Source organism: Oryza glaberrima, chromosome 3 (genome assembly GCF_000147395.1).
Source record: "Oryza glaberrima chromosome 3, OglaRS2, whole genome shotgun sequence".
NCBI lineage: Eukaryota > Viridiplantae > Streptophyta > Magnoliopsida > Poales > Poaceae > Oryza > Oryza glaberrima.
In genome coordinates, this window is record NC_068328.1 from 8,799,621 (window position 1) to 8,813,036 (window position 13,416).

At 41.5% G+C, this 13,416-nt stretch overlaps 1 protein-coding gene across 1 annotated transcript; it reads left to right on the plus strand.

Moving 5' to 3' along the window:
• Positions 1–5,609, plus strand: LOC127767517 (protein spotted leaf 11-like). The gene is made up of 4 exons (XM_052292873.1): positions 1–518; positions 3,059–3,175; positions 3,311–3,736; positions 3,825–5,609. The coding sequence occupies exons 1-4, from the start codon at positions 129–131 to the stop codon at positions 5,052–5,054; spliced, it is 2,163 nt and encodes a 720-aa protein (XP_052148833.1). The 5' UTR covers positions 1–128; the 3' UTR covers positions 5,055–5,609.
• Positions 5,610–13,416: the final 7,807 nt, after the last annotated feature.

Consider the following 13,416-nt stretch of genomic DNA (forward strand, 5'->3'; position numbering starts at 1 on the left):
CTAATCTCCAACCTCGTCTACACTTCTCCAAATCCCCCCACGGCGCATCGCCCGCTCGCCCTCGCCGCCACCACCACCCGCCTCCGGCCACCGCACACTAGGGCGGCTTGAGCCCCAGCGCCGCCGCCATGGACGAGGAAGCGAAGCCGAACCCTAACGCCGACGCGGCGCCTGCTGCAGCGGAGGCAGCAGCGTCTTCTCCGCCGCCGATTTCGAGCTCGGAGTCGGCGGAGGGGAAGGATAAGGAGGAGGAGGAGGAGGCGGGGGATTTGGTGGAGAAGCTGGTGGAGTTGGTGGAGGAGATCGCCGCCATCTCGGACTTCAGGAAGGCATACCGGCGGCAGTTCTGCAACCTGTCGCGGCGGATCCGGCTGCTCGCGCCCATGCTGGAGGAGGCCAAGGAGGGGCCGCGGCCGCTGCCGGAGGTGTCGTATTCCGCTCTCCGGCGGCTCAGGGAGGCGCTCGCTGACTCCAGGGAGCTCCTCCGGCTCGGCGTCAGCGGTAGCAAGATCTCCCTGGTGCGTTTCTCGCTTGAGGCTCGTTGTTTTGTTGCCATATTTGGTCGTTAAAAGATTACATTTCTTCTGCTTATGGCCTTTCGAGTTTATTTAGGATTTAATAGGAGAATTTGCCTCAAGAATTGGAGCGGATTTTAGTGCGTTCATACTCCAAACTTCGTATTAGCACTTCCAATTGTCCCCTGTGATATGACCATTTTAGATAACTCTTTGACATGATCTACTGTATCTCTACATTTTTAAAATATTTTGCTGTTTCTTAATTGTTATTTTGTGGTTGTGAAGTAAGCTCAAGCTTAATAATACATGCTGAAGGTTGGACCAGGTTTTGTTATACCTGGGTGTCAAATCAATGCCGGGCCAGAGCAGTTGATGCTGTTTAGCAACAAGCTTGTCAAAAACATTATCTCATTATATTTTTCCTTTTCGCTGGTGGGTCAGAGTGAAATCGGCCTCAACCATGGTATAGGAACTAATTCTGTCACATAAGTTGTAACGAGCTTAATTTCTGACGCAATTTTGTGCGCAGCTAGACTAAAATTCAATTGAAACTAGAGATGTATTTGATAAACAGTCTTGTTTCGATCTTTTATATTATTAGGAGAGGTCAGTAAGGATCCACTAAGTTTGTACTGGACACCAATAATTTGCCACGTTAATTGCAGAAAAAGAGAAATATCTGCACCGTTAGATTGTGGTTAGGTCAAGATTACAATGGGGTAGATTTATCATATAATTTTATACAATGTAGAGTTGCATCTATGGAAACAAACATGTATATGAAATTCTGCTCTTTTATAATCTATAGTTGCACACAAAATTGCACGGGAAAATCCGCTAGTGTATACAAGTGTATTTTGTATATATATATAATATAATAAATTATTTGACGGGCAATATTTTGTAGCATCATGGTTGGTTAGTTTTAAGGTTCCGCTCGGTGTTTTAGTTTCTCATTGCAAAAACATCTCTGTGGGGGATTGAAAAATTCTTTTCTTTTTTACTTTTCAGCAGATTTTTGCTGCATTTGAACGAATTTTCAGTGCATCCAAACAAGTTTCCTTTTCTTTACCAGATTCACTTCATACAGGATCTACTTGTAAAAATTTCGAATCAAAATTTCAAAGTCTGGTCCTACTAGGGCATTTATAGTATAGAAGTTCAATAAACTATATTTCCCTGATTTGTAAAGAAAGCTCACTGTGAAGTTACTGCACATTAACCCTGGTCCCACCAGGGCATTTATAGTATATAAGCTCAATAAACATCATTTTTTCTGACTTGTAAAGAAAACTCTGTGAAGTTACTGCACATTAACCCTGGTCCCACTAGGGCATATATTGAGTTACCATAAATGTTAATTTCCATACCTGGGTTGCTCTTTGCAGCTGAAAAGAAAAACTGATTGCACTCGTGCATTTATCTTGTAACCTTCGTCAGAATGATGTGCTGTGTTCCCCCTCCCAGGATCGTTATCCTCGTCCCGGGAATATGGGGACAATCTTATCCCTGCCTTGTTAAAACCTTTCAAAAGTAGTGTCGCTCATGAACCTGGGAACTTTGGTGACATGTAACTACAAAGGAAAAAAGAAATGTACCAAGAAAAATGCATTTAATATGGATCTGTAGCATCGGACTTGTTCAAAAGAATAGCTCTTTACTTTATTCTGTACTGTTGCTCGTGGACTAACAGTTCTGTTACACAAAACATAATTGTGGTTATTACAATGAAGATGAACTATTCACAGAAGTGCTTTGTTCTACTTGAATTAAAAAAGAAGAGAAAAATCACATGCTGATTACATTTGACATTCCTATTAAAGTTCTTACGCAGATGATTAAGTAAAGAAATTCTCTTAGTAATCGCTAATGTAGAAGTTATACGTAGAGGTCTCATCGTCTAAACTTCTTCTGGGTTCTCATCAACTGTTCTTCTGCTGTGTTTTTTTGCCCAATGATCGGTACATTGGAACCTGCTCATGAAAAAAAAAAACTGAAATATAGTCTGGTACATGCACTGCTGACCTTGGCTATCATGGGCCACAAACACATGTGGTAAGGATAGTGTGGTTATTGCAAGCTATGAGCAGCGAGAGATGCAAATTTCACATTTCTTGGGTGGATCTAAAATGGTAGTTTCTGGAGTTCCATATTGATGTTGTAACTGATTTACATCAACTTTTTTTTTTCAATATGTCAATTGCAGATTTGTGGTTGAAAATTTTACGAATTAGGGGTCCCTATTGTAATGCATAACTACTACAAATATTAGCTTTTCAAACTACCAAACAGTGTTTTTTGCAAAAAATTTCTATATGGAAGTTGTTTTAAAAATCATATTAATCCATTTTTCAAAAAACAAATTAGTTAATACTTAATTAATCATGCAGTAGTACATATTTCGTTTTGCGTGCCGGGGAGGAGGGGTTCCCAACCCCTCCTCCTGAACGCAGCCTTAGTAAACACCGGACATTGAGGAATGCAACGTTTTTAGTAGACAGTCATGTGCATTTCCTAACCATAAGGGTTTGATTTTGCAGGTTCTTGAGAGAGAGAAAATAATGAAGTCTTTCCAGGATATTACTGCAAGGCTTGAACAAGCCTTAGGTTTAATCTCATTTGATGAACTTGACATATCAGATGAAGTAAGAGAACAGGTAGGCTAACATATTCATGAGTATTTTTTTTCCATTTAGTAAAAGAACTATTGGAGTGAGATATTTTTAGTATTTTTTTTATTTTGTTTTGTTCAATTTTGCAAACTTGTTAACATGTGTGTGGCTATTGTGCAGGTTGAATTGGTACATGCTCAGTTCAAAAGAGCTAAAGAACGATCTGATCCATCTGATGATGATCTCTTTAATGATTTGGTGTCCGTCTACAACTCAAGCACCAGTGCTAATGTTGACCCAGATATTCTCCAGAGGTTATCTGACAAGTTGCAGCTTGCCACTATATCAGACCTCAATCAAGAATCATTGATCTTGCACGAGATGGCTAGTGGCGGTGATCCTGGTGCCGTTGTTGAGAAGATGTCAATGCTGCTAAAAAGAATCAAGGATTTTGTGCAGAGTCGAGATCCTGAAATGGGAACCCCAGTAAATACGACAGAACTTTCGGGAAAAGACAACATGGCATCTCCGATTGTTCCGGATGATTTCCGTTGCCCCATATCGCTGGATTTAATGAAAGATCCAGTTATTGTTGCCACTGGACAGGTAGTTGATTAACCTATGTCTACTTTCAATACGCATGCCTCCCATTTGTATTTGGACTTACAATAATTCCTTCAATATGCACATGCAGACTTATGAGCGAGGATGCATAGAGAGATGGTTGGAGGCTGGGCATGACACCTGTCCAAAGACACAGCAGAAGCTTCCCAATAAATCTCTAACCCCAAATTATGTCTTACGCAGCCTTATAGCTCAATGGTGTGAAGCAAATGGTATGGAGCCACCAAAACGTGCTGCTCAACATCATAATGCACCAGCATCATGTACCGCTGCTGAACATAGCAACGTCGTTGAGCTTCTTCAGAAATTATCGTCACAAAACCTAGAAGACCAGCGTGAGGCTGCAGGTATGCTTCGTCAGCTTGCCAAGCGCAGTCCTGAAAATCGTGCTTGTATAGGAGATGCTGGTGCTATTCCTATTCTTGTTAGCCTGCTATCGACAACTGATGTTAGCACTCAAGAGCATGTAGTTACTGCTCTCTTGAATCTTTCGATATATGAAGAGAACAAGGCAAGAATAATCACCTCTGGAGCTGTTCCTGGAGTAGTTCATGTGTTGAAGAGGGGAAGCATGGAGGCTCGGGAGAATTCAGCTGCCACACTGTTCAGTCTTTCACTAGTAGATGAGAACAAAATAACAATTGGGGCTTCTGGGGCAATTCCAGCTCTTGTGCTTCTGTTGAGTAATGGAAGTCAACGGGGTAAAAGGGATGCAGCTACAGCCCTATTTAACCTGTGTATCTATCAGGGCAACAAGGGCAAAGCTGTTAGAGCTGGATTGATCCCTGTACTATTAGGACTAGTCACTGAGACTGAAAGTGGTATGATGGATGAGGCCCTTGCTATATTGGCAATTCTCTCGAGCCATCCTGAGGGCAAGACTGCAATTAGTTCAGCCAACGCCATTCCAATGCTAGTTGGAGTAATCAGAAATGGATCAGCAAGGAACAAGGAAAATGCTGCTGCTGTTCTGGTGCATCTCTGCAATGGTGAACAGCAGCAACAGCATCTTGCTGAAGCGCAGGAGCAGGGAATTGTGACCCTGTTGGAGGAACTAGCCAAAAGTGGCACAGACAGAGGAAAGAGGAAAGCAATCCAGCTTCTTGAGCGAATGAATCGGTTTCTTATGCAGCAAAGTCAAGCCCAAGCCCAAGCAGAGGCCATGGCACAAGCTCATGCGCATGCACAGTCTCAAGCTCAGGTTCAGGCTCTTAACGAAGCTCAATCTCAGGTAGAGATGCAGGTGGAGCAATTGTTGCTTCCAACTACTTCACATCTTTCTGATAGACGAGACGGTTGATAAGCAGGATGTTATTCATAGTTAGTGGGTTTCTTTTTTATTCATAGTTAGCGGCTTGTTTTTTTGGCTGAGGCTAGCAGTTGGAAGATCGCCTGCAATGCCTAGCGTGGAGGTGTGTGGTTTTTGTTAAGCAATTAGAATCAGGAAGTGCCATTAGCGTGATTCTAGGGCCATGAGCTTCTTGACAATTGAGTTTTGAGGTCGTGGAACTGTTAACCTGTGTGTGCCGTTTGTACAATGCACCCAGTGATGAATGTTGGGACCCTCGAGTTTTAGGGAGGTGCCATTCTACTTGTACCCGGTGCCTATTACAGGACTGGTCTGTGGCTTCCAAGGTTGATAATTTTACTTGCCTGACTCACAGTTTCAGTGAATTGTTTGTTCACTTTGTTGAGCCAAGATTTCCCTACATAGCTATCCATAATCTATTGCATGGCTGGAGCATGGAGGGCTTTTCATATGGAATGCTCTTTCTTCAGTTGGTTTAAGCTTCAGGTCTGATCTACATTTCTCAGCTATCATGTACACCCTCTATTCTCAAATATAAATATTTCTAGAAGTTTTAGCAGAAATTAAGATTAATGTCAGAATAATTGTGATTGGTTGGGATGAGAAAATATATATATATAACTTATATATTATAATAGAAGTTTAAAATCTTAGAAATGTTTATATTTTAGGCGGCAGTATATACGTTTCTCCCACACCGCTACGTATATGCGAACACCTCGGACTGGAGGGCAACTCCGTGTCTGTCCGCTTGTGCTTGCAAGAATCCTCCCCGGGAATACTGTAGCCTGGCGAGGAATCTACCTGAACATCAGTCAGCTCAAGGCCTTCCCTTCCCCCTGTCAGGAGGAAACATGCATGTCGGTTTGCTCGTCTCGCGTCGCTCCTGCCGAATCTACCAACCCAACACACGACCAGATCACCAGAGCTCACAGGGGGGGGGGGGGGGGGGGGGGTTGGGGTTCGATGAACGCGTCGATCGTACGCGCGAACACGGCGACGACAAGCTGCGCCGAGGACAGCAAGACGACGACGTCACATCGTGGGCGCCTGGCTGCGCGGTGCACGGAGCGTGCAGGCGCAGGCAAGGGGCGCGGCAGCGGCAGAAGCAGGCCCTGACGACGACGACGACGCCGATCGATCGGTGTCACGGCCGGCCCTGACCCCGATCTGGGAGGCATCGTTCGGTGAGTTTGCCTTAGCCAGTTAGGCCATGACACTACCTTCTGTCGTCTCAAGACACTCTCTGGTTAGACACGCCCATGCCTCGGTCCACATGCGTGTTCCTTACTCTCTCCATCTTAGAATATAGCAATATAGTATTAGATGGGACATTATCTAGTACGATGTATGTAGACATAGGGTATGTCTAGATATATTGTACTGGACGATGTCCCATCTAGTCACAGGTTGCTATATTCTGGGACGGAGGGAGTACCTTTTCCATCGTCAACGTGAGAGAGAGAGAGAGAGTGTGTTACTGTGCTAGGACGTACTACTGCTGCTGATTTGCTTGCTTGATCGAGCCTTTATGGTGGAGAAATCTGGTTATGGAGGTGACGATCGATGCTGCCAAAGAGTCAAAGCCTGATATGACCGGATGAGATAAAAAGGTGGAGTAATAACAACGTTTGTTGCCACAGGCGGGGGCCCAACATAATGCAAGCGCCATGCGATGGGCCATTCCGTCATCGCTAGCAACAGTGTATGGCATTGTAGGCTATCATCCAAACTAGCTGTATTGCACAATTGTTTCTCAAGAAAATCTCACATGTACAGGAGAATGATGTTGAAAAATTCAAAGGATAAACCATCATCTCAGTTTTCGAGTTATGATATTAACGGTAAAGAAGAAACACACAAGTCGAGGAATTGGCTAGTGATTATCCAGCTGATGAGAATATGAATAATAAGGGGTTATTCAGCTTCCTGCTACTAATTTATTTTTTCAATTACATACTACTCCTACTTCGGAGGTACTCCCTCCGTCCCATAATATAAGCAATTTTAAGTTTTTTCCTGCACTGTTTGATCACTCGTCTTATTCAAAAAATTTGTGCAAATATAAAAAACGAAAGTTGTGCCTAAAGTACTTTGGATAATAAAGTAAGTCACAAAAGCAATAAATAATAATTCTAATTTTTTTTAATAAGATGAGTGGTCAAACAGTGCAAGCAAAAACTCAAAATCTCTTATATTATGGGACAGAGAGAGTATATTATTCCATCCGTCCTAAAATAAGTGCAGTTTTGCATTATTCACGTTCAACGTTTGACCGTTCGTTTTATTTGAAAGTTTTTTATGATTAGTATTTTTATTGCTACTGGATGATAAAATATGAATAGTACTTTATGTGTGACTAAATATTTTTAATTTTTTCACAAATTTTTCAAATAAGACGAACGGTCAAACGTTGAGCACGGATATGTACAGCTGTACTTATTTTGGGACGGAGGTAGTATATAGTAGTCTGCATTGTTTGGTGGACCTGCATTTTTTATGGTGGCCAGAGCCGACAGAAGATCTCTAAACAGGCATCAGCTAGCGGCCGTGTGCGTACGTGCCTTTCCAACGGGAACCCACCAGCGAATGTCGCTCGCGCTCTCGCAACTCTCTCGGCTGCATTATTTGACGATCCACGATGGCACGACTCACATCAGGTCGCGTCGCATTATTGACACATCTTGATCGCACAAGGCGGGCCGGCTAGCGACAAATTAACCTACCAAATTAATAGCGGAATATAAGAATAGCCCTGCAGGTTAATCATCTGAAAAATCTTGATTAAAGCAGGTCATACATGCTGAGCAGTGAGCTACAGCAAGCATGTGGTGATCTCATATGCTGATTGATTAGTTAATTAGTTAGTACGATATGATCCATGGACGTACAATCTAGCGACAAATGATCACTCAGATGTCAGGTCAGAAGCAGCCTACAAAGAGAAAGCCATCATGATCTCTGTTATCCGATTTGGCGTCGTTAACTACTATCATGCATTATTGATGATTTGTCATCCAGTTGGCCACTTGAGCTCGGTTGGAATCGCTTCAAGAGTAGAAAATACGGACCCTACCTTTGACAATGCTAGCAATCTTAGAGAGAGAACGAGAGAACGCGAAGAAACACACCGGAAAGGGTGGAAACCGACGTTAACGTTACGACAAACTAGTGTAAACATCAGACAACTACAAATACAGAGGCTAAATTATCATCAACATCAACTTACTAATTAGATTATCCTAACAATTACAAATAAAATTATCACAAAACTACAACCTTATTACAACTTGTACGTTACTGACACATTGGACCTATATGTAACTTAGAGATAATTCTCGACACGGATGAAACATTGCCAACTTAGCACGCGTGGAAAGAAAACCAACACCTTACGGTCCAGCTACACACCATCACAGCATAGTATAGCTCCAGACAGGGGCGTAGCTAGAGCGAGATGGAGGGGGGGTGCCACTTGTTTAATTTATCTGCTTTATATCAAGTTTAAGCTAATGCGGGTGTCTAAATTTGTATTGAGGTGGTGCACACATGGTGAAAATAGGTCAAGTATAGCCACAAAATTTTCTTGACCGGGTTCTTGGGCACCCCTCTCAAACACTCTAGCTCCGCCCTTGGCTCCAGAGCGACTTAGTACTAGGGTTGAAACTGGTTCGGATAGTTTCCGTCCGTCCGGACCATTTTTCGGATTTGGATAGTTTCGGTCGGAACTATCCGGAAATTCTCGGATTCGGAAACGTATTCAGATTTTTTTTCTCGGAAATGAAAATGAATACAGTAAGGGTACTATCCATCGGAATCAAAAAACGGTCGGAAACTATCCGGAATTTTTTTCGGATATCCACAGACATTGAGCAAATTTTAGAAAAAATACGTATATATACATAACTTTTTCATACGGAATCAGATGAAGACAAACTTTATATCAACATTGTAGAGCTCGATGAGATCTACAACTTTCTTATTGACTATTTTATTATTTGGGGTCATTTAAGGGTCTAAATATTCATTATAATATACCTTATTAATTTTTACAAAATCTCAGATCTACAATTCAAACGACATCTGATAGAGATGTGTTCCATATCAAAGTTGTAGAGCTCAACGGGATCTACCACTTTGTAGTCTATAACATTTGTATTTGAAAGCATTTAAAGTATAAAACAAACATTACAAGTTTTGAAGATGTGAAATAAAATAAATAACATCTCCAATTTATACAATGGTAAGAAATTAAATTATACATCTAGTAAAAGGTCTCGGGAATAGAAAATGATAATCATATTTGCATACGGATCTCTTAGAGGAACAACCATGAAAATCGATTTTCACATATGGTTGTGGGACCGTCTACAAAATTGACGATATAAATGTTGGAGATGTTGAACTAAAATAATAAGCAATATCTCTTCCTCGATCAAGTAACTCAATTTGAGGGGTTTTTTATATACCGGTAAATATTCGCTACCGTATTCGTTCCGTCTCGTATTCGCTCCGTATCTGTATTCGATAATATTCGATTTCATTTCTGTATCCGAGTTTTCGATTCCGATTCCGATTTCGAAAAAAATATGAAAACGAATATGATAAAGCTAATTTCCGATCCGTTTTCATCCCTACTTAGTACGTCCTGTCATAACTCATAACCCAGTCAAGTCGGCTGAGGTGGGCACTGCACACATTGTTTCCAGCCCTTTCCCGCTAATTGATCTGTAATACGAATCAAACTGCTAACAAGATTATCGTTAGATTATTTTAAATTTTATTATATTTATTAGATGCCTCATAAGTAATCTACCTTACCATATGATGTGAAGAATATCTGATATTATTCTGCATAGGAAGGGAGGGGGGAGGTGGTTCTAATTGGAGGCAAACCATGCATGTCGATTTCCTCATCTCGGGTGATGAGATGTTAATCAACATGGCATGCTGTGAGACCACCACACAATAAATGCGATGATGTTGAGTGTTGATGTGTCTCACCATTTCAGTGTGCCAAAAGACATATGTATGACATGTGGGTCTACTGTATCCGTAAGATAAGAGTTGTAACCGAATTGTAGATTTATGATAATTTTTTTCGTAATGGTTGTAACAATCTAAAATATGTCGCTAATGTTGTACTAATTAAGTTGATAGTTTAGTCAATAAAATGGTAGTTCTCTCAAATTTACTTGAAAGACTAAGGTTGCAGACTTGCAGTTGCTTCATTAGTTTCACAATGAAATATCTTATATCCCTATTTAGAATAAACAATTAATGTACTAGGTATGCAGCTAGCTAGAACTGGTTAGACTTAGACTGTGTTTAGTTCACACCAAAATTTAAAGTTTGGTTGAAATTGAAACGATGTGACTCAAAAGTTGAAAGTTTGTGTGTGTAGAAAAGTTTTGATGTGATAGAAAAGTTGGAAGTTTGAAGAATTATTTTGGAACTAAACACGGCGTTAGCCAGTACAATTTTTCTCTGTTTGCCATTCAATATATCTTGACAAATCTGAGATCATTATTAATCAACCACTAGAAAATTGAAGTGCTATATATGTATCTAGGTTACAATCAGCAACTTCATGTCACGCGAGCTTAATTTTGCGCTTTTCTTTAAATGGGACGGTATTCCATTTTTATGTAAATGATGAATTGAAGTACAGGAGACAGATTGACCCTATGAAAGAACGCAAACTAGTGTGTGATTAATGATGATGCTACACAAACATGGAAGCTGTCACTAACTCTTCCTAGCTCCAAAAAATGGTAAACAGAAGTACAAGTGACACGACATTACTGGTCTGGTAGTATGAGAGTATCATTTTGCTATACACCTATGGGAGGGAAAATTGCCATCATACATCTCTTCAAACAATTACACACAATAATGTGCACTACTGAAAAACTGATCTTTGCTCGGTCGTCCCAAAAACCACAGTAGTCCCGGTTATGAAAAGAACCGGGACTAAAGATGATCTCTTTAGTCCCGGTTTAAAACCCCATAGCCATTCTACGATCTTTAGTCCCGATTGGTAACACCAACCTGGACTAAAGATGATCTTTAGTCCGGTTGGTGTCACAAACCGGAACTAAAGATCACCACTTTAGTCCCGGTTGGTATTACTAACCGGGACTAAAGATCTCCTAGATCTTTACTCCCAGTTGGTATTACCAACCGGGACTAAAATCACGCGTAGTATATAGTCCCTATTCTTTATCATCTCCCCCACAACCGGCCTCTCCTCTCCTCAGATCCATCTCCCTCTCCTCCTCCCCTTCCTCCTCCCATCCAGGCTCTCTCCTCCCCCTCCTCCCTTCCGATCCGATGCCCAGCGAGCGTCGCCTCCTCCCCCTCCTCCCTTCCCGCACGCGTCAGGCGGGGCCACACGTGGTAGGCGGCCGGCGGGGCTGCGCCCGGCGAGTAGCAAGCAGCGGCAGGCGGCGCTACCCGCATTCATTCTTTTTTTCTTTTTTTTTTTACAATTTGTGATTCACTGAGATGTATAATTTTGTGATTTGTTGTATGGATCTGATATGTATAATATGTGATGTATTTGGTTTGTGTGTATTTTTTTTAAGATTTGTGATGTATTTGATTTTTGTGTACAAGTAACTTAAGATTTGTGATGTGAATGTTTTAGGATGTTACTTTGATTTGGGGTTTGATTTGGGAATATGCATCCCACTCGATTTGGGAGAAAATACAGGGATTAAACTCTGGCTAAAAAATAATGAAAAAAAAGGAGACATAATGGGACTGCCGCTACCCTCCGTTACCAACCGGTTGGATAACTGGGACTAAAGGGGGTTACAAACCGAGAGTACAGAGGGTTTCTCCACCAGTGGTGCATTCGTAAAAAACTAATCAAATGTCTACTAATTTGCTACTGATAAAACAACAATGAATCATACATGTAGTCTAGTATTCACTACTACGGAATTATTAAACTAATAAAAAATAATAATTGCACTGGTTTTTGGGTCAAGCCTGTCTCTCAACTTGTATTGAATCGATGATGTGAGAATACAAATAAGAGCATCATCAAGAGATTACGAATAATCTTTCCTAAACGGAAGATAGGAAGTAAAGAAACTGATCTCTCTAAGAAAGCCTAAATTTTATCCTAAAAATTAAAAGTGGACCATTTTGTTAAATTACCAATATTTTTTTTCCTCCAAGCGCGTGGTCCTCCTGGCGTGCGAGAAACAGATTGGGAGTAGGAGGGAAACATACGTTCTCACTCAAATTGATGGAGTGAGAAATACGGAGAAGGGAACTCCAGTTTTGAAAATAATATAAGTACTCCATCTATCCCTAAATATAATGAATTTTGGTTAGATATGACTTATCCTATGATTATGTCCAGATTTGTTGTACTAAAATATATAATATCCAACTAAAATGCTGCTCTAAGAGAGCAAGTTCAATAGCTAAAGCAAATTGAACGAAGTCGTCGTTGCTCCCCTCACAGATATGCATGTGCCCTTGCCATGCACGCATGCATGCCATCAAATTAAAGGCGGCTGCATTCTATTGCTATATGCTACCACAGGGTACTTACTACTTACGTACCCCCCGACACGATCATTACGGCTTTGATTCGTTTCGATCGATCGATCAGCAACACCGGCCGCGGCCGGTAGTCTCGCTCATACTGTAGTCATGTGGTCACCATTGCATGCCGTCCGATCGATTGATCGATCCATCGATGCCGTGCATGCGACGTGCTAACGCTTGCGCAGCCCAGCGCACTCGATCATAAGAGCCATGCAGCTCTGCTGCTTGCTGCCTGCATGCATGCATGGGTGTACCAATTACTAATTAAACGCAGATGCTCTCGCTTTCTGGCTGATCTGATGCCCACTAAAATAAGCTGGCTTTGCTGCTTTAGAGGGCAAACAGTGAACTTGCCATCCTGATAATGATGATGCATGTCATGTGATGAGTGCCTGCGTCACTACTGAAAAACTGATTTTTTGCTGGATCATGCAAAATCTATACTAGTCTTGGTTCAACTAAAAACCGAAACTAAAGAATATCTTTAGTCCCGGTTTAAAATTTTACGATCTTTATCAACCGGAACTAAATATCATTTTTAGTCTCGGTTCAAAATAGGTCAGACGTCCCACTATTTTTATTCCCGGTTGGTATCAATCGGGACTAAAAGATGAATGCACCGTATATAATCCCTCGCACTTTTCCTCACCTCCTCTCCACAAACTCCTCCTCATCTGTAACTACCTTTCCTTCTCTTTATCCTCTCTATCTTATCTCTATCCTCTCATCCTCTTTTTTTTTTCCAGCATCCTCTCCTTTTTTTCCAGCAGCGAGGAGCCGCGCTGGG